Source organism: Symphodus melops (genome assembly GCF_947650265.1).
Source record: "Symphodus melops genome assembly, chromosome: 10".
In the NCBI taxonomy this organism is placed as follows: Eukaryota; Metazoa; Chordata; class Actinopteri; order Labriformes; family Labridae; genus Symphodus; species Symphodus melops.
This window is the reverse complement of record NC_136700.1, coordinates 11,495,349-11,521,615: the sequence shown is the minus strand read 5'-3', so window position 1 is coordinate 11,521,615 and position 26,267 is coordinate 11,495,349. Positions and strand designations below refer to the sequence as shown.

General features: G+C 42.0%; 1 protein-coding gene across 2 annotated transcripts in view; it reads left to right on the top strand.

Moving 5' to 3' along the window:
- Positions 1 to 26,267, top strand: part of arhgap35a (Rho GTPase activating protein 35a) — a 57,130-nt gene that overhangs the window by 15,147 nt on the left and 15,716 nt on the right. For both annotated transcript variants that reach the window (XR_013779927.1, XM_079353319.1), the window contains exon 2: positions 18,827 to 22,670. Coding sequence is in view for 1 of the 2 variants with exons in the window: in XM_079353319.1 (XP_079209445.1) it covers positions 18,942 to 22,670 (3,729 nt within the window). In the remaining variant the exon portion in view is untranslated. The remainder of the gene's footprint in view (positions 1 to 18,826; positions 22,671 to 26,267) is intronic.

Here is a 26,267-nt window from a genome sequence, read left to right as displayed (position 1 = left end):
GGGCTGTTCTGCTGAGAGCACACAGGAGCCGACAAGGAGCAGGGAAGGAAGGAGGCGATGGAGAGGAGAAGGGTGGAGGGGGGGGAAAGGAAAATGCCAGAGAGTGCTGGAGAAGCTAAAGGGGTAGGACATAAAAAGAGAGGAGGGCACAGTAGATAACTGAAAGGGGGGGGGGAAAAAAGGAGAGAGCAGAAATGAGAAAAAGGAGAGGACGGTGTGGCAGAGGAGCAAGGAAAAAAGAAATGACCTCTCCTCCTGTGGAGAGGGAAGATAACTGCGAGTGTTTAGAAATGCTGAGGTGGACAGAAGCCATATCTTCCTCCGACACAGCACCTGCTAGTCTGCCGGCCCCCTCCCATTCATTGACCGACTTTCCATTGTGGTTGTGGGCGTGCTCATGTATCTTTTCTGCCTTTTCGACGTGTTTTTGTGTACATGTGCACACACATTATTATGCGAGTATACAGTTTTTATTGTTTCATCCTGGAAAGCAGCCGGAGATTTTTTTCTAATTGAAACGCGTTAATACTCAGACATGCCAAATCGCTGAATCCCTGCACTGCACCACTTTAATACATGCATGCTCTTCGAGCTTTTGTTCTAAATATGAAAGGAGGATGGTGTGGCAATTTCTCTACATCCCTGCACATACAGCCAGGGCTGTACACAAAATGTAACTAGAGACCAGGATAACATTTCTTTGACAGGCTTACTTGGTTGTGGGTGTGGCTGCTGGTGTGGTCACCCCAGTCAATCAACAATATTAGCCAAAGCCAAGTCTCATTATTAGTAGTCAAATACCTGACTTTTCATGCACTTGCTAACCTTGTTAATAAACTGTAATTATGTAAGTTATGATTAAAACAGCTGATTTAAAAAAAATTGGTATCTCTAACGTGCAACCTATCAATTTGTGATTTAAGTTTGACAAATCATCCTGCTCTAACATTGTCCCTGAATAAAGGTGAAAGGCTCTGGGCCTATTCCCTGTGCACATATGTTAATACAGATACATATACTGGGCCAAGGGCTTTCTCTAGCACCCTAATATCGCTTTAAACACAAATCCTCACCTCCTCCTCTCTCCTAAATTAGCTCATCCCATCTTCTGTCTGCTGCCCAGCTGATGATGAGACTGTGTTTACCCGGGCGTGGACAGATGGAGGATGATAAGGGAGCATACAAAAAACGTTTTTTTTTCTTTCTTTTTTTTTTCATTCCAGTAAGAGAAAGAGTGCTTTTTAGGCCTTTCTTTCAGAGATGTTTCTGTGTGAGTGTATTCTGTGCCAATGTGAAAATGTTGTGAAAGCAGCCTGAGTCGTAGATGGAATAAAGCCCACTGTGAGTGTTGACAGTATTGGCTTGTTATTGCTGATGGGGTGGATGGAGGCTGAGTACTGTGGGCTTGAATGGAAAGGCAGATCTGCAGCTTTTTTACCACCTGTGTTTGAATTCTGCAAATCTCACTTGATAAATTCAAGGTTGTACAATAAAATGAAAATATGACAACAATAAGCCCTCTTGAGCTCCTCCTCTACAATCCCTGAGCCTCACTTCGTCTTTCATTGCCTTTCTGCTCCTGCTCCTTTCTCCAATATGCAATTCCTCTTTTCACCTCCTCTTACTACTTCCCTTTTTTGGTGTCTCTATACATTTCCATTCCTCCGTTTAACAAATGGTCTATTTGATAGAAGATGGGGAGAACACACACTTGCCCGCATTCATTCACACACAAGCCAAAGACTGAAATAAAGAAGCCCCTTATCTCTCCCAGCAGAGACACTTGGTTCATGTGCTAGCATGCAGATGAATAATATATGTGGATACAAGCGCGCTCTCACACACCAACACACACACACACACACACACGCACACACTCACGCACACGCACAAGATCTTGATTGGTGGTGGTAATACTGACATGGGCCGTTGTACACTGTGTTTGTGCTCTTTGTACACATCGGCACGTACACTGTGTGTGTGTGTGTGTGTGTGTGTCTGTGTGTGTGTGTGTGTTTGCTGACATAGGGGAAGGGATGCAGAGTCGCAGGGACCTGGAGAAGAATGGGGGGTTGTCTTAGTCAGGCTTAGCTGCCTATGTGTGTCTTTATGCTGCGTGTTCTCCTATTATATTACAAACAATGTGTTGAGCGTGGCTGATGAAGAGTGACCGTGGGTGGGTTTCATGGTAATGTGGCCTGAATGAAACGTTCCTTCAAGGTGTTAAAATGTTAGATGTGACGTTAACGCGTGACCGACATGCCGAACATTTCTGCCATTTTTGTAGAACATGTATAAATAGCGGTGTTTCTCTTGATTTGCATGGACCATTATGAAAGCACTTCGTGTGTCTTCAGCATGTTGTAAGTGAGAGTCTCTCCTGTGCTCTAAGAAACTGCTGTCAAAGCACACGCTGAATAATTTGCCTTCAGACACATTCACAATACGTGACGTTTGTGCATAAATTTGCCTTCCAGTGGACTGGCTGTGTGGTTTTTCACATAGTGTATAATATCATGTTAACTCACTTTTAGGTTTCGAGGTCTTTGGTTTCTACTACACATTGATAAAGGGCCCACTGGGACCCCTTTTAGAAGACAAGGAGAATATACTTCACGCACGTACCACACTACACACACTTTTACGTAGAGAGTTGTAGAGAATTTATGCCTTCCTTTCTGCTTTGATGAATCAGGTTGTGATTTGTGTTCAGTGGATATGTGAGCTGGTAGATCAGGTGCGACCTATAAGTGTGTTCTATGTCCAATTTTACAACACCCAAATCCTTTAGATGTCATGGTTTTCTTTGAACGAGAAACTCACTGCAATACTCTTGAAAGCGTGAATGTAAGGTGGAGTTGTTTGCTGTATGTGATTGGTCCACATATGAATTCCAAACTAACAGGAAACTTAGTTTAATTTTAATACCAGTGTTGCATCTGAAACGGAATAAAACGGTTTTAACAATTGTTAGTCTAAACGCCATTTTTTTGTCCAACATTCAGACTTCTTCAGCTTGTTGGTCAACTTTGACTTGCATACATATTTGGCTTCAGTGGACACTGATGCCACGGACAACTTAAATGAAGGATTGCCAGTACGCAGACTATGTTAGAACATTTGAATTGGTTATACCACCTGGTATCTGGGGGGAAGAATTGAGAGTATAACACGACGGTTGATGAATTCATGTTTTGGGGCAGCGCTTAGTAGTTTTTGAATTTTGATGTCCCGAGAAGCTCAGTTCAGTGAAAGGCAGATAAATGAACCTTATTGGGCCTATCATCCCCAATAAGATAGATAGATAGATAGATAGATAGATACTTTATTGATCCCGAGGGAAATTCAAGAATAAAGCTCCCAGTGGAACGATTGCCAGCAACTTTCTGTCTTGGTGTGGCAGAGATGTAAATAAGCAGTGAAGTCCTTGGAAAGCTTTGTTAAACCAGGACACAGACTTTATAAAGGGTCTGCATTTAGGATTTTTTTTCCCCCACGTGACCACAACCCCTCAGTTGGGCTGACTGACCAAAAAATCTAGAACATAACTGTCTTCAGTCTGTGATATTACAAAAAAGAAAAGTACAACAAACTCATATCTGCTTAATGATGTAGAAATCATTTTGCTTCTCTGTATTTCGGTGAACTCGTTACTTTTTTTTTTTTTGTTTGTTTGTTTTTCTTACTATAGTGCTCAGTAGTCTTTCATAAGATGGCTCTTTATTTGTTGAATCAGTTTGCACAATCTTATCACAGAGGCGTACAGTCTTAAGCAGGTTGAACGTATCCAGACTTCTAAGTATATCAAGGTATATGCTAGCTTGTGTTTAACATCTGTCACACTGTTGCTCCCTACCATTTAATTCGAATGTAACTACTACAAACAACTCTTAACTTTAATATTATATCAGCTTTAAAGACGGGAACTATTATTAGACCGGATAGTTTAACTGATGTCATGTTTAGTGAATGACTTTATTTAAGCAGTGATAAATTGATCTTTCGCTCTAAAACTAGCCTCGCTAATCGGACTTTGCAGGATTTTTTTTTGTCCAAGCATGAAAACCTAATCCGTTACCCTTTGTTAAAGAACAGAGGGGACACAGCATCTGTTTAATTGGTCTACTCATTTTTAAGGTCTAGATTTTTACAGAAACAAGCAGGAAAAAAAGAAGGGAGAGAAAAGGATTCTCCCTGATTCCTGACACCAGTATGTGCTTTTTGCTACTCAGTGGCTGTAACTGCAGTGACTCCTGCCTTTAGTGAAGCCACATGCTAACCTTGCATTCAAACACCACTTTGAAAGCTTTTACTCGATTTTTCTATGAGATTTCACATTGCAGACAACCTTGTTGGTGATGCAGAGAAGCGATACTGAAACATTCACTTTACTAACTATCAGCACTTCTATACAATCAATGGAATATACCATACAGTGCACTCAAGGACATGTTGAGTAGATAAGATGTGTTTTGATTGGTTACAGTATGAATAATCTGCGTATGTTATCCCCATGTGGATTTTTGTCTTGGAAGTGAATGCTCCACAGCATTGTTAAGATAGTAACACATGCCAATTAAACCACAAAATACACAAATTGCAAATGATCAAAATTGCATGCGTTCTACCAGATGCACAACAATGAAAACAGTGCAAATGCTATGGTACAGCCTCGGGAAACATTGTTTAACATTTTAATTGAGGAAGGCACAAATGGGTTTTTAAAACAGATGAGTTTACATCGGATTATTCCATATCGCCTGCCAGAGGGTATACTCGTACTGAGAATGGAGATCACAAGATGGGTTCGACATATTTCTTTCTGTATTGAGAGCAGCCTGATCATTCGTTAGTTGAAGGAACAGCAGAGATTAGATGAGGCCAAAAAAACACATGATACCAAGTTTTTACCTCAGTACTTGAAAAATAACAACACAAGATACTTTTTTGTCTTTACCTCTGCATTATTTTAATATTCAAAGATGACACAAGTCAAGCCAAACTAATTACTCCACTGTTTAGTTTTGCTAAGCATTTAGCGATACATGCAATTAGAGCCAAGAATTACAGTAAAGCTTTGTTAATTTTGGACACCCCCTCACCCCTCTGTGCTTCTTCAGCCATCTAAATGAAAATCTGACTGAAAGTAAATATGACATTGTGTAGTGCCGCCCGGCAAACAGACTGACAGGCTGCTTAATGGAAAGATGAAGGGATATGGTTTAATAGGCAGCAAAGAAATAATAGTAGATTTACAGTATTTAAACAGGGCAATATTTACCAGTCTGGATTGTGTCAGATTGTGTTTAAATTGCCCTTGCTGTGTCATTTATCTCTGAACTATTCGTATTTAATTCTGCTCCTTCATTATCATACTCCCCTGGTGCTGCCAAGAGTTTGATTTAGCGTCCACTGTGAGTTGTTTCTACTGAGGCAAGGGCCTCACTTGAAAACAGAAACATCTGAATGGATTGTAAGATGTGAGCCAGGAGAAGTCAGCTGCTATTTCTATGCTTCACCGCTATATAAAGGTTATAGCTAGGAACATATGTATTGTAAATTGTTTTAAATCAGATGGGATTTCTTAACTTGAAAGTTTAGAGAAATGTCCCTGGCCGCTGGTGTTTGACTTTTCCTAAATTCTTTTCTTCACCATACAGTTGTGAATAGCTTTTGTAGCTGGTTGAAGTGAGTGACTCAGCTTGCCACATTCCCTTTCTTTCACTTCCGAGGGCCTTCTAAAGCTTTCTCTTCCTCTCTCCCTTTCACTCAGCCATGGTAGCAACTCTCCAGAGTGCAATGAGAACAAGGCTTTATCTGGCTTAATTTGTTTATTCCTTTCTTTCCGGCCGTGCCCCCCTCCTAGTAGATTTTATCATGTTTTGATGTGCTTTTTTATCCCCCTCCTCTCTGTTGCCTGGCTTCATGAATGTGCCCCCTCAAGGTCACTTGGTCACTGTGTCTGTTGAGGCTGTTTGCACGCAACTCAGGCACACTTCCTTTATCTCTTGATATGAAGAAAAAACTCATGTTGACTGGCTCACACCTCCCTCCCCCTCTTACCTCTTTCTCTCTCTCTCTCTCTACTCAAATCCCCATGGAGACTGGAGAGCAAGAACAAGAAGCAAAAGTGAGCCCGAGAGATTGTTGGAGATGGCGAGAGATAAAGACAAAAAGGAGAACCTCAGGTCCCCTAATGTGTGCTGAGTGGACGCGAGCAAAATAATCCCTCTTTACCTTCACACGACAGCCTCTGTAGTGATCTTAGGCTGCACTCATCAATAGGCAGCCTCACATCTTCAGCGGGACGGAGACGGGAGACAGGTGGAGCCTTGTGTGAGCAACCCCTCCTTTGTCTGAGATCAAGGATTAGAGAGGCTTAAACATGGTACGCCTTGCTGTTTGTGCACACTTGTGTCTTTGTGAGGTTCCTGTGATCTGAACACTGCTGCATCTGCAACTGTATAAAATGGTTGTGTTAAAAAGGTGAATGGACTTGAGCTTTTATAGCGATTTTCTGACCTTCTGACTACTCAAAGCCCACCAGGTCACATGACTTAACCATTCACACCCATTTACACACACTGAGGGAAAGGTTGTTATGTATAGTGTCCAATATTATTAACTGATGACATTCATACACGCCAATGAAGCAGCAGGAGCAACTCGGGGTTAAGTGTCTTGCAAAAGGACATATTGGACATGTGGCTGCAAGAGCTCGGGATCGCACCCCCGACCTTCTGGTCAAGATATGTCCGACTCTACCACTGAGCCACAGCCACCCAAAAATAATGTTTGACCAGACTGGGTAGTACTGTGATAATTTCATAGCTTCCTTTTATGTTCAGCACATATGAAGACATACAGATTTAAACTGGTAGCTGTCATCACATCTAAACATAAAAACAAAACTCAGTACATGCCCCAAAGATGACTCATATGTTTAATATAATCTTGTAAAACATGAATTTCACACCTATTTATCCCAACCTGGTCTTTGATTTATCTTCCAAAGACCAGGGATGTCGGGGCGAGTTTGGAAAGCCAACATGATTGGGCTCATACTCTAAACCTGGGATATGAGACAGTGAGGAAGAATTTTGCTAATCAGAGTGGACATAGAAAGATAATAGAAGACATTTTGAGGAGGAATTTTATATTGTGCGTGCGTCTGTGTGTGTTCTCATTGGTAGGAGGAAGGAGGTTAACATTTGGATTCAGACCAAGAGAACTGCTTTAAAATACAACCTGGTTAGATTCCTGTTTCAGCAGAGAGAATGGTCTTTCTCTCGACCCCTGCCTTTCCCTCAGACATATTCTCCCTCCGGGCCTGGAAAGGGAGCAGGTCAGACATGGCTGAGAAACTTAGTTTGTAAAAAGATAAATAATATAGTACCAATGCAACTTTTAAAAATGAGGAGGAGTAAGAGGCCAGCAAAGGTCAAGATTGATTTTTCTTTTCCTATGGCTGGATCTGTGTTCAACGTCGTCCACTATTATATGTAACTCAATATATTAGCAACTTTACAACAGTCGAAGAAAAGCTTCTTCTCTCACCTACTCTGGAGCATTTTATGTTCCAATTTGCCCCACGAAATATCGTTATACTGCTGACAACCTGACCAGCTGCTTGTCGTGAAACAGTTTTACAGAAGAAGACAGAGCCTCTTATTTAGGAAGGTGAAACTTTAGAATTAGGCATATATGAAATTATTCTTTTCAGAATCCTTCAAATCAGGTGAGTATTTAAACATTTTGGAGAGAGTACTCCTATCCGCTTTTATAACCTGGAGTCAAAACTCTCATAGCTTGTGCAAGAACTACATGTACAGTTAGAGAAGAATACATGCACAGGCAAATTTACCTACCTGTGTATCTGGCTTGTCTAGTCTTAACAGGCACGCTGTTCTTCCTGTTTCTGTTCTTTATGCTAAGCTAAAGGTGCTAGGAGTGTTGATATTCGTCATTTTTAGGATGCTTCGCGATGCAGACGAGAAGAATGTTGTTGACAATGTTTTTTTTAAAGCACTATTTAAATAATACATGGGAGTTCATGTACGGTACACATGAACTTCATTGATGAAAAAGTGGCCTTGTGCAGCAATATAGGAAACTGAGGATGCATTGTGATTATTGAATGAAGACAGTGATTAGTTGCTTAATTTATGGTAATCTGGTTCCTTGAATAAGTTTAATTTTGTTTAAAATCAGCTTTGATAAGTCTAGAAAATTAAAAAAGCACTATACGATAAGTCCATGTATATTTACTACGTATGATTTACCTGGAATAAGACCTTTAAAATAACATAAATCCTTTGATTGTTTAACTTGTGTGTTCCATCGTGGCCTCAGAATTGTTAGAAGGCATTCTGATAAATGTGTAAACAAGTTAACACATAATTACCACGTCTGTATGTACTCGCAAACAGGGCATTAACGAAGCTCTTTAGTTGGTTTAAAAGGGCACAGATACAATGTCATGGACCTTGTGTTGATCTCACGATGGTAAAGCAGAGTGGTCGTAGAGGTTACATTCTTGTGACTTGGATGTAGACGGGACCAGCTGAGCAGTGGGCTCCACTAAAGGGAGCCTCGACAGGCAGAGCTCAGCCTTGGGCTCTGTTACTAGCTGCAGCTGCAGGCAGATCAGCAAACTTTTGAGCTGTAATGGCTCCTCCGGTGAGTGTCTGGAGACTGATTTAAAATGGATGACCAAGCAATAACCCCTCTAACCTCTGGACAAGCTGCCCTAGAGCCTGTCAGCTTCCTCCACTCAGACTGCTCCTACATGTGCTTCCACATAAGTTGCTCGAAGAGGTGACATATGTGACCTATTCATACATGTTAAAGCTTAGAAGCCAGCAGGACATAATGCTTAACTTCTGATCACAGAGGAGACAAAGCAGAGGCCATTAAATAGAGGGTTATGAAAACAACATGTTTTTGTTGCGTCTTGCTTGAGTGACACTTTGATGGAGCTCGCGGTAAAGGCAGAGAGAGCAGATGTAAATCTTGGGAAAGTGATGGAGGAAGAGGGGGAAGGGAGGAGCAGGAACATTAGGGGGAGAAAGACGCCTCTGTAGCTGTCTGTCTTTGTGCCAACAGTTTGTTACTGGGGCAACCAGTAAAAAGTCATTATCTTTAATTTACACTGTGGCAGGTTCAGGTGTTTTCAATTGTATCATTAGCTTTTTTTCCCTCTCTCTCTCTGTAGTGAGTCACCCATCTTTGGCAGTGCTCCTCCACATTACTCGAGAGCTTTTCTTCCATCCTGTGTCAGCCCTCTTTAAGTGTGCCGTGTACTTTTCTTATAACTACCTCAGAATATCATTCGAGGTATGTGTATCTCAACAGCTGGCTTCCCCTGTAAGATTATTCAGCTCCCAGGGAAGCTTGGGGCCACTGTACCAAGGAGCGTTGGCAAGGAATATTGATGAATTGCACAATGACGGATCAGACTAGTAAAAGGACAATTTGAAAAGGGAAATGACAGGCAGATAAAAACTGAATGGCAACAGAGACCACAGAAGAGAAGGCGGAGGGCAAGTGGAGAAAGTGGTTGTCTATCCCTCTTAAAAGGGGCTTATTTCTTACATGTTGAGGCTTGTCAGGGCGGCAGCAGCATGAAGTGCAGATGAGCGATCGTAAAGTAGTCCTGTCTGTGTACCATTAGCCAACCGCAAGTGCTAAGCACTTAGCAGAAGCCACTCGTCTTAACCTCCTCCTCTCATCCTCCCGACGCTCTCTATCCATCCTATTCCCCCTCTCATACCTCACTTTGCGAGAAACTCCTTTTGTTCTCTTAATATTTTTTATTGCTACATACAATAAACTTCACTTCTCTTCCCGTCTCTGGCTCATTTCATCTCTATTTCATTGAGTGGGACACCCAAGTGTTTTTGAGGCTGCACATCCTGGTGGGAAAAAAAAACCCAAAACATTTGTCTTTGAGCCTTTCAAAAGAAAAAGAAAAATCCATTTTGTTTCATTGTCTTTAAACAATACAAAAATGTGTATTCAGTCAATTCTCAATAACACACTGCTTCCCCACTTATCACGACAGTCTGGACGATCAGCTTGTAGGTACGAAAGGGTCCAAATAAATGAAAACTTATTGACAGGAACAAAACCAGTGTTGGGAAGCTGTGTTTACACCTGTTGTGTGAATCTGGGTTGTGCCTTAAACTGCCTGTCAGAAGCAGTAACTCGTCAGCTGTGTCCAGGCGTAGGTTTTTTTTTTTTTTATTACTGTGGGCTGCTTTATTAGCCTTCCACAGAGCACGGAAGAAGTGAGGGGATTGACTGGAGATGTGAATGGAAGTGACAACTATTGACTAGTTTGTCTTGTTGTGATACTGGCACGCTGCAATGATTCTATAAGGATGCGGCCTATTAACACCTCCGCAGATGAGAGCATGATAAGAACAGACCACAGGCAGCATGGAATTCATGGCCGCGTAATGGTGTAGCATCACAGCTGGCAGAGGAAGTTTCTGGGTGTATGGATATTTAAATGATCTCCAATTCCCCTCTTTGCCAGCCCTTCATTTTTTGTCATACTTTGACTTAATTGGTCTGGGATTCAGCAGTAAACATAGGGGGGGGAAGAAAAACAGTTTGTTAGAAAAGGTTGTTCTGATGGAAGAGAGCAGGCCAGTTAATGGGCATGTTCCTGGGTGAGAATCAAACGTGCCGCATCTATGTTGCAGCATATGGTTTGAGTGTTAGGTGCTTGTTTATAGTGTGTGTTTGTGATGGCCATCTGTCACCCAGTAACAGTTTGTGTGATCTTTGGTAGATGTAACATTTCCCTGTAGGGATCGTAACACCTCATTATTTACGAAGCCCGCAGGTTTCAAGACCAGATGGGAAAGCTTAAGCAAAATTCTCCCAAAAATCTGACAGCTGATCAGAAGGTAAATTACTTTGGCTTTTACTTTGGAATAAATACAATTTTAAGATGTTGCCTCATACAGCTATTATTACCCAAGTTTTGTGCTTTGGTGTATTAAATCTGTGAGTATGTGTTTCAACAGGCGCCTCACTTAATGTGACTCTTAATACTAGGCTAAATGCTGGGGTGCTCTTTGTGCCTCTACTTACTAAGCTAGTTAGAGATTTGTTCAAGTTACTAAGTTACCAGTATGTTTTAAGAAGTGCAAATATTCTATTGCCATGCATATTTTGTAACTGATGTATACATAGCTAGCCTTCTCCTTTAGCCTTTCCGGCCACTCTAAATAATGTAAGGTAGTCCATATGAAGCTCATTGGAAACATGTTGCCATATTCAGGATAACAAAATAATCTGTGTTTTTGCAATCAAGTGATTAGTTGCAATAAAGACTTTCTTCTGTGAGTATAGTTGGGCTATCACAATCATTACTGCAATAGATAAAGTGATACAAATTTAATTCTGCTGGCAACAGAATCAGTCTGTCAGTGTGTGCGCAGCCTTCCCCATCTAGGCCACCATCTGGAAAACACACCCTGCACATCTATTAGACACCCGCTTTTGCTGTAAGGATGAGCACTCTACTGAAAATATGTTAATAATGACAACTAAATTCAAGGTAATGTCAACTGCCTTTATATTGTTCACAAAATAGTGTTTTATGCTGACAGCTTTCCAGCCTTGGAGTGAAACTGTTGTTTTGAACTGGGTCACTGAGACGAATGATTGAAAGTCCAAGTAAGTTAAATCCCTGATATCTGTTCATCATCGACTTTAGTAGCTATTTACTACCTGAAGCCTTTCCACCTAGAGGTCAAAGTGCGGATTCTTCAGGAAATAGAGATGTTGCAACTTTCCAACCAAACTTTTCAGCACTACGGCACCACAAGTCTCTCCTCATCGGCTCTTTTATTAAGAAAGAATTGGAACAGTAAATTGACAAAGACAGATGATTTTATTTAATAGGGAAACTTATAGGTATAAAACTGTTCTTCACATTTATTTTAGTCACTGGTATTGTAAGAGGAATTGCATCAACAGCCTTAATGAGACAAAAACATGCACATGATATTGCTGTTAGTTAAAACTGAAGGCCAGTTGAGGCTAAAATGTAACTATGGAAAATTGAAAATCTAAAGTGACTTAAAAATTGTTTTTTAAAAAAAAGAGTCATTTAAAACCACACCACCAGCATTTGTATGTGGTATGTTTGTCAAATGTGCAATTAATATGCTCTATGTTTCTGCGTGTCACTGTTTGTTTGTGCTGCAGCATTGAGTTTGGCAGTGAGGACAGAACAGCTGTATTGGATGTCTGAATGTGTGTATACAGTTGTGCTGATGCTGACAAGCCTTCGAGCAGGGGAGCAGGGATCAGATGTATGCTAACATCACCGGCAGACAGTCTGCTAGTCTGACAAACTGGCAGACTGGGCCCCGAGGTGAGGGTACTATTGCAGGAGAGGGGTTAGCTGAATGAGAAGCTGATAATATAGGGACAGGGAATATAGTGAGAGTCAGACAAAGGCCTGAGGGCGGGGGTGGGGGGTGGGGGGGTGGTGGTGAAGGAAATAAGGAGTAAGGCCGTTCATGCCTGATAGAGGGAATTAAGAGGGAGGGAGAGAAAAGGCCTACAGATGAGCTTTTGTGCCTAAGGAAAACACAGGCTGGTCTGTGTTTCTGAGCCTGCATGTAAAGCACGAGCTGCTGTTGTTGTTAATGTGGTGTAGCCTGTTGCACTGAGCATCACTGGAGCGAAATGCTTCTTAAAAGTCAACAGCTCTGGGTTTTTGTTCTGCAAAATCCCACTCAGTAAAGCCTCAGCGAAAATTATTACTCACTATTGAGTATTCTATTATTTCTTTAATTGCTTGCTCATGCAAAGCCAAAGATATTCAATAAACAATTAAATAAAACCCGAGGAAAAGCAAAGCTTGCATTTGAGACGCAGAAATGTTCAGCCCTTTTTTGCTTCAGAAGTGAATTGAACAGTTAATTTCCTTTCTTGAATTTTTCTGTCAATCAACAATACAATGGATTGATCAGTTCTTTCAGCACTGTCAGCATAATTTAGAAATGTATCGTTGTCTCTGGAAGTGACGAAATGAAGATCATGTTAGGTTTAGGGACTGGAAACAAAGGGCTGATGAAGAGATAGGTTAGGGCCTAACAGCAAGGCCATAGAACATATGTTGCAGTCAGTCGAGTGCGGACTCTCTTCACTCGCTTTCTGCCAGCTACGAAAGAAATGACCTTATCATTGAAGAAGTGACCACGCTGTGTGCACTTGTTCATGCATGTGTTCATAAGGGCGGATTTATATGGTCCTAGTTCAAATTTATGGCTGTCATTGTCCATGTTTCCAGCACATTATTTTTAGCTGTGCTATCAGTGAGGCCTTCTGGTGCAGTTAAAGAGGTTAAACCACAGTGACACACTCCTTCTCTGCCCTTTTCGCTCTCTACTTCCCCTCTCTAAATAGGCTGTCCACTCGTTCAAAAGCCGTTCTTTATCGGACTTAAACCTTGGTCTCTCCTCTTATAGTCTTGAATTTCAGATTAGGGATGTGAATTTGGTCTTCTCTGACCTCTTCCTTCTGTCTTATTCCCGATATCCTGCATTCCTAGTTGTTTTTGACTGTTTGTGTACGCCCTCTCTTTGTCCCTCTTATTCTTTTTTCTGCCCTTATCCTGCATCCTTCCTCCTTCTGTCTGTCTGTCCCCCTTTCTCCTCAGGGGGTCTAACAGTAACTGGCTTTCTATCTGCAGTGCCAGGGCCAAGGGGAGGAAATGGAAGTGAACTGAATGCTGAGAGGCAGATGGCAGACTTACTTTAAGTAACTCAAAGCTATAATACACAGATAGCATAGGACATATAATAGATAGGGGTGGAATAGATATAAGTAGCATACTGCGTACAATCCTAATCCATATTTATGTTTATATGTTAGTACATCTGAGTGCCCATGTGCAGCAATTCGTGAATCTGCCACATCCCTGGTTTTCACCATGTGAGCGGATCATGCTAATGCACAGACAGCGCTACTTGTGATCCTGCAGATGGAAAAAGATGCAAATAGCTGTAGCTAATCCATACAGTCCACAATCCCAGTCACAACTGACCCCTCCTCCTGGATCAAGACCTGATATGTGACGGCTATATGGATGCAGCATTAGAATATATTTTTTTGCATGCAGATGTATTTTGTTTAAGGTAACTGGTTGATTGATTCTGGTTATGTGAAGGTTTTTTTGATTTTGAGAATTTTTTGATTTTGGGTTTTGTTGTGTGCCTGGCCATACAAAATGCATTAGCAATCGTGCTGTTGCAGTGTTAATGTTTTCTGTACAAACAAACAGTAGATGGAAAAGAGCAAGGGAATAACTATTATTATTTTACATCTAAGCAGCACCACATTTAAAATCACATTCTAAAAGTCTTTCCTTCAATTTACCAGCGCACAATAGACCTATCACTGAAAATTTTGACCATTTCACCGACACAAAACATACAAAACACTCATTTTCACTTTTTTTAAACTTGAAATTTCCCAAAATCTGACTTGAAAAAGCATGGTTATCTTCGTGGTCTCAGGTATAATTCATCTGTACTCGAGTATGGTAAGGTCCACGGGAAATGTGAATGCATCTGTGGTCAAACAAGGACGTAGACCACTTTGTGGTGTTATTCTAAACGGGTCCTGCCATTCAAAAAACAGTTGTATTTGTGCATCATGAGCCTATTTCATCCTTTGAGCTACACGGTAGATGTGAAAGTAGAAAGGGGGCGTTGTTGGCGTTATCAAGATTGACTCAGCCTATGAGTTGTCGCCATGGTTGCTTCTTCTTCTTTCTGATTTTTGGTGGATTTGCAAACCAACTATGTGCATACGGCCACCTGCTGTAATAGAATGTGTACATAGGCAAGTGTACTCGTGGACAAAACGATGTTACTCATGTAAACGCAGACCAGTGGGGAAGGGTGAGCAATCATGCTTGGACATGGTACGAAACAATCGTGCCTAATGTACATCCTTATTCAGTTCAATCATGCATTGTCTGTTGTAGTCCTGATACGAAATACAATAAATGGAAACCGGTTTGATATGACTTTGTATGTATTTGTGTATATGTATTTTTGAGTTTACCACTCAATGCACCAATACAATACCATAAACTATCACTTGTCTTGTTAACCATTCTATAAAACAGCAGCCCTTGCATCGTTTTTTGTAATGTACATGTTAATGAGTGAAAAAAGACAAACTGGTATCAGATGTAAACCACATCACTGCACTGCCAGTTGCAAATATAACTTGAACAGAATTAGGAAATCAATGTTTTCACATCATATATTTTAGGACTGATTATCTTTCGTAAAGATAATAAAAACAGGTGAAGCAACAAAGCACTTGCTTCACCTGTCTATCTCTAACTTCATGAGGGCTGACTAGCAAAGCTAATTTAGATTAGCTTGACTTGTTTCTAGGTGCTCAGCTTGTTTTTAAGATAAGGGTTACTTCAGTGTACTGAGCAATGCCAAACAGCAAAGATTTCCGCGCTATAAAATCTATACAAGGAAATAAGTATGGGCTAAATCTTGTATTTCTTATCACACTGGTACCCACGTGGTATTTGTTTTGTCCAATGTTTTTGTCCAGCTTTTGGCATTCACAACAGACAGATGCAATGACTTGAATGGGAACATCTCTAATTTTCTAGTGTGTAAAAACAGACCTGACTGACAGTTTCTTAAACTCTTGGGCAATACTCACCAGCCTACTCTTCTCCTTGTTTGCTCAGTTATGAAAGGAATGTAGCCATCCCGTGAAGGCTACATGCTCTCTTCTCATGGGCAGTGAACTTGGCCTCTTCCCTGCTGCCCTTTGTAGCACGTGTTGTGATGAACTTCACGCCCTGCTGCCCTAGCATTAGCTCCAGGCTACACTCCAATACCCTACATATGCATCCTATCTTCCCTTGCCTTGTTCTGTCCTTGATACAGTCGGTGACCTAGAAAGGGCTGGTTCAGTCAAGGCGAGATTGTGGCCTTAAGTTTGTTTTGACTGTTTTAAACCAATAGATTTGTAAATGCTTGGAAATGTAACACAAATGAAGCAGAACAGGCAAAGAGGAAATGGAGATGTGGTATTTGGGCATGTCCTGCTGCTAATGCTGTTTATGATTAGCAATGTGATGGTTCAGACTCTGACCCTGAGCTCATCCAGGCCTCACCACGCCCTGCTCCTCTCGCCTGAAGGGATTACTATGCGCAGCTCACATGACCCAGGCCACTGACCCCGCTCTCCTCTTTCCCATTCTTCTCTCCCATCCTTCCAATATGAGCCAACTTCCCAACTGCTGTTTTCCCCCCTCCTCCAATGCCTTCTCTCATATCTTCCCCCTCCTCATGTTTTCTCTCCCTCCTCTTTTTTACTTACACTCATGTTTTAGGGTCAGAGGCGAATGCAACACAGGCCCTAACCTATCTCTTCCTCAGCCCTAAACAGGCCTCGAGACAGTGGTATGTGGCCAAACATGTGCACCAGTCCTCAGGGTGAACACGCAGACTGACTGGATGACTGTTCTTCTTCTGGACAATTGCTTACGCAAGTTGAGCTCAGGCACTGTTTTCCTTATAGGTCTGCAGAAAGAGGAAACATGTTCGTTAAGTGACTGGACATATTATCTGGGAAGAGTAACATTTGGTCTGCCAGAATACTTTTGAAACAAGCTGAATTGTGCAGTTGTACTGTCATATAAAGTCTATGTTTCTGTCACTTTGCCTTGTGCACAGCAGTCAGTCTTATGCAGCATTTTATTCCAGTATAAACTGCCACTGTGTTCTACACCGCTGCGTTTTCACATCAATTAAGACAGAGTTCTGAGCTGTTAGCTTGAGTCTCATATTGGTGTTTTAACTTGGACAGTTCAGGAAAAAAGAGAGAACTGCATTCGGTGTTCTCTTTTTTTTTTTGCCATTTCTTTTAGGTTATTTCAAAAAAGCACTAGACCACCCCAAATCTGCACTCTACTCCTGTGAAATTTTTACAAGAGACACTATTTTGTGTTATATAGGTGATGAATGATACACATTACTGCACTTATAGAAGCAACAATCTTAATGTAAACATAGGTGGGGTTAGTGTAGCAGATGTTAGTATTGTGTAAGTGAAATAGTTGAGCAGTTGAAGGCAGGACACAGGTTGGCTTTATGCGTCGTCTGTACCGCACTGCCTTAAGGTGGTTTGGTTCACAGACTTTAAAAGACTTATGGGAGCAAGCATTGAATAACACCTATAAATTAATGCGCTTTACACACATTTACAATTGTCTCAATCTTTTATATTTGTGTGAGAGTATTTACTGACAGTCTGTGTGAGCACAAGAAACCTCACTTAACTGTTGCACAGATCAAGTCTATGTCTGGGTAGTTTTGATATATTTTCCAATATATTTTTCCCTTTCAAGGAATTCTAATTGATATTAATGTTCTCTTCTCTCCCGGATGAAGAGTCTTTGCCTCTGTTATGCTGATTCTGTAATGATATTCTACATATATGGCAGGTGTGAGGTTGTCTGTAATTTACAGCGAGTTTCCCTGGAGAGAGTTTCTTACTGCTTCCCTTCACTGTCTGCCCTTCTGGTGTAGCACTGTTCAACTTTGAAGTTCATCTTTGTGCCTCCACAGTTCACTGTTGTCTGACAAATTCAATTCAGCAGCAATGAAGTCTTTGTCTGCTTTTGTGCTCACTGTCAAAAGAGCTATTCATGATTAATAGTGGTTTTAATGTCTGCTTTACTGCATTAAGTTGAAGTTGTGACACGAAGGAGGTGGTTTTACACTTCAAGTCTATGTTAGCTGTCTTGAAAGTTTCTAACAAATTGTTTTGTCATTCCATGAAGAGCATCCCTAGTTCCTCCTCCTTGGTGTCTTTAATACTAGCAACCTGGCATCGTTAATTTAAGGGCTGGTCAAGTGGTGAAATACATTTTACTCTGATTGGTCAAAGAACCAAGACTCTATGTTGTGGGTTGTATGCAATGTTTTTTGGCAGCACAACAGTAATGTAATGCATCTACCATAGGTAAATATGTTGAGACATTTTTGATCATGATGCCTCAGCCATCTCTGATCTCTTTGCAGAGGGCTGTTTTGTACAAAACATAGGAAAACATGTTTTTGATGGAGGCGAGTCAGCCAACAGGCAGTGCAGCCTTTTAAAATGCAGATGGCTTTCCCTAGTTGGCCAATTAGTAACTTTAGCTCTGCAACACTTATCTGCTTTCATCTCCTTGTGTGTGTCTTTCATTTGGGGTGAAGGGAGCTTAGTGTGCCTGTTTTCACAAGTGTGTAGTTGTGAGCGTATTCCTGTGTGTGTGTGTGTGCACGTGCACGTGCGCGTGCGTTTACATTCATTTGCCGATATTCTGTGACATTCAAAACCCCACATAAATTTGTTCTGCTGCTGGCAGTGAGATGGCCAACTTCACTGTCAGATGTGATAACAAGCCCAAACACTCATGAACATAGAATTAAAATCTGGAAGGCACCGCTGTTCGCAGGGCAATCCCGGCATTATAAAAATGTAATGAGTTAAATGGGTGAAAATAGACTTTTACTGAAATACATCTTGGTTCAGTAATGTGCAGCATTCCTGCAGCTTTGCAACTGACCTCAATCTTTTTAGGAAACATTGGGTGGAGAAATTGAAAAAAGAGATTAAACATTATTCACAGTACGTCATCCCACAATAGGAATTTCGATGAAAGACAAAGGTTCTCATAGGAAAGCCTTTCATTGGATTGTTCTTTCCTGTGATCCTCCAGATTAATTGTAACTAACCACTGTTACTCTCTTTCATTGTCTTGCAGATCCAGACCTTAGCCCTGTGAGCTTCTCTTGCATGGAAACGCTTCCTCCTTGGCAACCTTCTCCTCTCCCTAGAGCCAGCATCCAGCATGGCAGGATGAGCCTCTGCCAACGATAATGATGGCCAAAAAGCAAGATGTCCGGGCACCCACCTACAATCTGGTTGTGGTAGGGTTGTCCGGCACAGAAAAGGAAAAAGGCCAATGTGGTGTGGGCAAGTCCTGCATATGTAACCGCTTTGTTAGGCCAAGTGCTGATGACTTCTACCTTGACCATACTTCTGTTCTCAGCACCAGTGATTTTGGAGGCCGTGTGGTGAACAATGATCACTTCCTTTTCTGGGGAGAGGCTGGGCGGGTGATGGAGGAGGGGCCAGAATGCCGTATGAATGTGGTGGAGCAGACAGAGTTTATTGATGATCAGACGTTCCAACCTCACCGGAGCACGGCACTCCAACCTTACATCAAGAGAGCTGCTTCCACGAAGCTGGCTTCTGCAGAAAAGCTGATGTACTTTTGCACAGATCAACTGGGGCTTGAGCAAGACTTTGAGCAGAAACAGATGCCCGAAGGCAAGCTTATGGTGGATGGCTTTTTACTCTGTGTGGATGTTAGCAGGGGCATGAACCGTAGCTTTGAGGACCAGATGAAGTTTGTTACCAACCTGTACAACCAGCTAGCCAAAACGAAGAAACCTGTAGTACTGGTTCTTACCAAATGTGATGAAGGAGTTGAGCGCTATATTAAAGACTCTCACACCTTTGCCCTGGCCAAGAAGAACCTACAGGTGGTAGAAACATCAGCAAGGTCTAATGTCAACGTAGACCTTGCTTTTCTTACACTGGTTCAGCTTTTAGACAAGGGTAGGGGGAAACCCAAAATTATCCCTTACTTTGAGGCACTGAAACAGCAGAGTCAACAGATCGCCTCAGCCAAAGACCGATATGAGTGGCTGGTCAATCGAATTGTTAAAAACCACAATGAGACATGGCCCAATGTCAGTCGTCGCATGCAGTCTGCCCCTGAGTACAAGGAATATGTTTTCCTTGAGGGGACAGCTAAAGCCAAGAAGCTTTTCCAGCAGCATGTGCATAGACTTAAACAAGACCATATAGAAAAACGAAGGAAGGCTTACCTCGGCACACTACCACAATCCTTGTCTGTGATGTTACCAGAGTTGGATGAGATAGACCACCTGAGCTGGTCTGGAGTTCAGAAAGTCCTGGAGACAAAGAGAGATTTCTCTCAGTGGTTTGTAGTGCTAGATGACACCCCTTGGGAAACCACACCACACATTGATAACATGGAGGATGATCGCATTCCCCAGGACCTCCTGGAGACATCCGCAGCTGAAGCTATTTACGAGACCCATTTGGAGCAGCTGAGAAATGAGCGCAAACGTGCTGAGATGAGATGGGAGTTTAAGGAAAAGCTTAGTGTTTCTCCTTTCATCACACCAGGAAAACCTTGGGAAGAGGCCCGGAGCTTCATCATGAAGGAAGACTTTTACAAGTGGCTTGATGAGGCTGAATATCTGGATATTTACAACAAACACCAGAAAGAAATCATTGACCGAGCCAAAGAGGACTTTCAAGAACTACTTCTTGAATACTCTGAGCTCTTTTACGAGCTGGAAGTAGATGCAAAGCCAAGTAAAGAAAAAATGGGTGCCATACAAGAGGTGTTGGGTGAGGAGCAAAGGTTCAAAGCCCTACAGAAGCTACAGGCAGAGAGGGATGCTCTGGTATTGAAACATATCCACTTTGTGTACCACCCAACAAAGGATACTTGTCCCAATAGCCCTCACTGTGTGGACAGCAAGATAGAGCAAATACTTGCCTCCAGATTCCCTACCCGCTATGCATCATCAGACAGTTCAAGGCTTGAAGGTGGGAGGGCGGAACGAATAAATCTTGTCATACTAGGGAAAGATGGACTAGCTCGAGAGATGGCAAATGAGATAAGAGCCCTGTGCAGCAGTGACGATAGATATATTTTAGATGGCAAGATGTATGAGCTAGCCCTTCGTCCCATTGAAGGCAATGTACGTCTGCCAGTCAATTCATTCCATACACCAACCTTTACACCCCATGGTTGCCTGTGTTTGTACAACTCAAAGGAATCCCTCTCTTATGTTGTTGAGAGTTTAGAAAAGCTTAGAGAGTCAACTATAAGCAGAAGGGAAAGGGAAAACAGCTTAGCCCAACTCCCGCTATCCCTCCTTCTGGTAACCAAACGGGGGGTGGGCTCCATTGGGGATATTGGGGGGGAGACAGCTCAGATTCTTATCCAACAAGGGCAGCAGGTGGCTGGAAAGCTGCAGTGTGCTTACCTAGACCCTGCCTCTCCTGGTGTGGGCTATGGGCGCAATGTAAATGAGAGGCAGATCAACCAAATGCTGAAGGGCCTCTTGGAATCAAGGAGAAGTGTAGGTAGCAGCTCCCCTCCCTTACCTCCTCCATCGTCTGCCTTCAGAGACTCTCAGTCCCAACCAGCACTAGAGGCAGACCTAAGGATAGTCATGTGTCTGATGTGTGGAGACACATATGACCTAGACCAGCTACTTGCTCCCTTTCTGTTGCCACAGCATTGTCGGCCGGCCTCCAGCCTCAGCGGTGGCACCACTGTTTCACTGGATTTCAGTGTAGGAAGTCAGAGGCAGAATATTGAGCTGTCACTGCTGTCCTTCCATTCCTCATTCTCCCTCCGCAAGACTAGGCTAGTCCACGGCTACATTGCAGTTTATTCTGCTCGCCGCAAGGCCTCTATGGAGACATTATGCGCTTTCCTGTGTGAGGTCCAAGACATCATCCCAGTCCAGTTGCTAGCAGTAGGGGAGAGCCAGATGGAGCTGTCAGACTCAGAGTCAGCTAAAGAGCAGATCAGCCAGGGAGAGGAATTGGCTCATGAAATAGAGGCAAGGTTTAACACAGTAATATGTGGACATGGTGGAGTGGTAGGTGGACTTCATAAAATAGACCTTTTCCAACCCTTTCTCAAAGAGGTGGTAGAGAAACGCACTATTGTAGAGGCCACTCACATGTATGATAATATTGCTGAGGCTTGTACAAATGAGAGTATCAGCCCTCGCTGTGGCTCTCCGAGTCCAGTTAACATTCTTATGGACTCAGAGGATGACATTGATCCATCCCCACCTTACCCTACCTTGCGGGAAGATGGTAGTCCAAGTTCGCACCTGGTAAGCTTCAAATTACCAGATCTGGATTCAAGTGATCCCTTCTATGTTATTTCTGAGCTTAGCACCTTTGAGAGCAAGCTTAACAACAAGGTTCCTCCACAAGTGAAGCCCAAGCCTGTTCGTAAGGTCAACCTTGGGCCCTACATGGACCAGCAGGGTGGCACCAACCGCCGCTCTCAAGCTGTCTCCTGGGCTCCAGGTAGTGATGGTGGATATGACCCCTCGGACTATGCTGAACCTATGGATGCTGTAAGCAAACCTCGGCCCACAGAAGAGGAGAATATTTACTCTGTACCTCATGACAGCACACAGGGCAAGATTATAACGATTCGCAATGCCAACAAAGGTCATTCCAATGGTAGTGCAGGTGGTAATGGGTCGGACAGCGAGGCTGATAGCAGCTCCCTGGAGCGCAGGAGAAAGTTGTCAGCCATTGGGGTAAAGCCTAAACTTTACAGAGACCGATCCAAAAGGCTTGGGAAGTTCAGCAGTTTTAGGACAAGCTTCTCTATTGGCAGTGATGACGAGATGGGTGGTCCTCCAAAAGCTATCCAGGATGATGGAGGAGCCCAAAAGGAAAACTCAATTGAAGAGAGTGAGGACCCTAAAAGGAGAAATATTCTCAAGAGCCTTCGAAGAAATGCAAAGGTTAGTGTTTTGGTTGAATATAATGGCATATTGGGTTATAGATGCAATAATACTGAAATATATTACTTGAGCAACAAAGTCTGATGTTAAATTAAATTAGTATTACAGAAGCTCTTACATAGCCTATTTATTTTCTAACTTTTTAAAATTTTGAGGAAAACCCCTGCTTTCTATTGAATTAATAATTAAATAGTAGAGGATTTAGTTTATTATGAGACGGGGGTTGCTTTACTCTTTCTCACTATCTGTCATCTTGACAGAAAAGGTTGTTAAAAATCTGAAATAGTGCGTTATTTCCCATCATTTTTATTTTTTCTTATCATAAATGTAAGGGCAGCTTAGGCTCCCCTGTAACATACCTGTAGTGGTCACAAGTGTGCTTATGGTCTCATGTCCATAGCTCTTCAATGCAGCATCCGGATAGCCAGGTGCATTCAGTAGGTGTTGAGATTTGTGGTATTGCCTGCTCCGTGAGGAATTTCTTTTTTTGATATATTAAAACACCTCTGTGTTTAAACTGGAAAACATCTGCCCACCTGCGTGACTGTTTTGCCACAGTATTGCTCTCAGTATTCTAATCAGTCAAAATGGTTGAACAAAAATCGGCCAAACATGGAACACATTTGGTTAAAACATTTGCTTTATCTACATTCTCTACAGTTTGTATGCATATGTGTGTAAATGGACAGAATGGATAAAATAACCATTATCAATATAATTAATTCTTGGATGACAATCAGTTTTGTTCATTGTTTGATAAATAACTGTTATCACTAAAAGCAGATTAATTACTATTGACTTTAGTGTCATCCTTCTACTTTCTTTGCTCAGTCAAAACGTGGCATGCTTTAGGAGTTTCTCTGAAACCTTGTTGCCAATATTATTAATATTATAATAGTATATTCAAGACTTCCTACAGTCAGAAAAGGCAAACACACAATCAAGGCCACTAGACTTCTATGCCAGAGTGAGGACACTCACAGAGCACACTGCTGTGTGATTCACACATGTACATCTGCTTGCATCAATTGTATTTATTTTAATGACAATATCATTCTGAAAAAAATGGGGAAGCATGGATATTCATGGCTTCCAGGAGAAAATGCCACTGCTGTCAGATAGGCTTTCTTTGCTTCCCTCCTTTTATTTCTTGTATGTACACTTTGTCTTCTCTTCTTTCTGATTCATATTTTCTGCTTCTTACATTCCTGTCACACTCTTTCTCACTCCCTTTACATTATGTTCTCCTCAAATCTGTCTTTCCTGATAACTTTTACGTTGGATTTTGTATAGCTTACACAGGAATCTCCCCCTATTAACGTTTCTACCTTTAACTCCCCCTCTGCCGTTCATTGCTGTGCTTTTCTCCTAGATGTATTATGCCGCTACTTCTGACCTTAACACTAGTAGGCTTATCATCCCGGTATGTTGCTGTGCATTTACACCCATGGTGTGGTACAGAGGTGCTAGCTGAACAGGAGTTACAGCTACTTATGTTGTGTCTGCGTGTGTGTCTTTGATAATTGCCATGGCTGTCAGTGGGATGGAACAGGAGGGGAATGATTAATGTTTTCACACACTCAGCTGTGATGTTCAAGAATGTGTTTGAAGGCTGCCTTCTCAGAGAGCTCCAAACTGCCTTGGCTAAATTATTTTCTTTATACACCAACTGAGCAACTTAGCAGCGTGTGTTTTCAATGCACTTGCAATATTTATAAATATAAGAAAGCTTATTTATGATGATTTATGAAGTCTGAATGAGGGCTGTATGGGTTGTATTTAGGCGCTTGTCATTAGTAAGTGTATGATCCACAGGAGGTGCTTGTCAGCTTGGCCCCTTTATACTGTAGAGAAACTAGTCAGAATGCCAGCACGGAGGCAAAGCTATACAGTACATCTCTGCAGTCGGGACGGTTTGAAACATGCTCTCTAGCTATCTTAAATGAAAAACAACCTAAAAATCAATGACCGTGTTGTGGGTTATTGGACAGGACTGGCAAATTTATGCTATTTTGTCATGTCTGCGATTTGAGCCAATCCCGTCAAAATAAATATTATGGACACACCCTTTTTTAGATAGGAAGGGAGAGCAATAGGGTATCTGTGACTCAGGACTATGGTAGTTTTTCTCAGGTTAAACAAGTCTGTGTTTTCACCTTTTTTAGACGGAACCTAAGGTTTAGTTTCTACCGATTAGAATCAACCCAGGTAGGACCGAATAATTGAAACTAGACTCTGAGTCTGATTCAAGTCCTCCTCTACCTCAGGCAACGACAGACGGTGTCTCTGTCCTGCCCGCTCTCCCTCAGCGAGAGGCCGGAAACATTTCCTTTCTCTCTCTCTCTCTCTCTTCTCTCTCTCTCTCTCTCTCTCTCTCTCTCTCTCTCTCTCTCTCTCTTTCTCTCCCTCTCTCTCTATCTCTCTGCTACAGCTTTTTGCAAAACTCCTCAGCCAGTGAGAGGAATGCTTTAAATTCCTGAGTCACTTAGTTCCAGTCTTGTGTCCTCAAACAAAATTAGAAGTGATGGGGACAATCAAAGAGAAAGAGAGAGTGAAAGAAATCAGGACCTGTACAGAGAGGTTTTTTAGTTTTGCTGCTTTGCGTTTCAGTGTTTTGTATATATAAACCCTCAGTAGGGTGTCTGTATGTTATTATTAAGGATGTGTTTTGTTTGTCTTCTGTGGTAGAGTTCTGTTTTGTCTTCTCAGCGCTGGCAACATATCCTGTCTCAGTCAGCAACTAAAAGGAGTGGCCAGAAGGCAAAACTGCAGGGGGAGAAGACAGTGAGAAGGAAAAGAAACAGCATTGAGACAGTCTGCTAAACTGAGATAGGTTACAGATCTTCATCACACTGAGGGAGATAGGACACAAATAAATTATGAGCTGCTACTCGGAGCCACAAAAATTACTTGGCTGTAAATTATGACAGCACTGCTCTCCACTATCACAGAGGATGTTGTGTTGTAGCATCTTGTCTTTTATTACTACTTCTTTAAATGAATTAAAGCCTCATGTGAGCGTTTTGTACTCGCATGAAGACACGCTTCCGATGTAGATGTACAGATGTTTGGTTAATGGCCACAAGTGTAAGGCTCTCTTCTGTATGTAGTTTGTCATTGAGGGATCAAGAGAGGCAGCAGGGAACGTAGCTGGGAGTGATAAGTGAAGGCATTCCAGGAAGGAATCGGCTCATGTGAGGCTTATAACAGAAAGATAGCTGGACTAGATATTTGTAGGGAAAGTCTACAGTCGTTAAAGCTTGATGTTTTCTTGCCGAGAGCTTTCTTCAACATCTCAGGGGCTTTGCTGAGTAGAGTACAATCTCCTCCAGTAAGTCAGCCAGCGAAACAGAGTTAGATTTATGACATTATTGTCCTCACACTCAAGCACTCTGTTGACTGTGATGATGAAGTAGTGACAGTGTTGTTTTTGCACGTTTGATTACCAACAAACTCAGATTCAAGAGCATACTTATTCTAGACTAATTGAAGGCTAATAAAAACAAGAAAACTTGAGAGAGGAGCCTAACAATATAAATTAACCACATTTTTTAACTAGTTGAGATGAACATTTTGGAAAGAAAAAAAAAAAAAGGA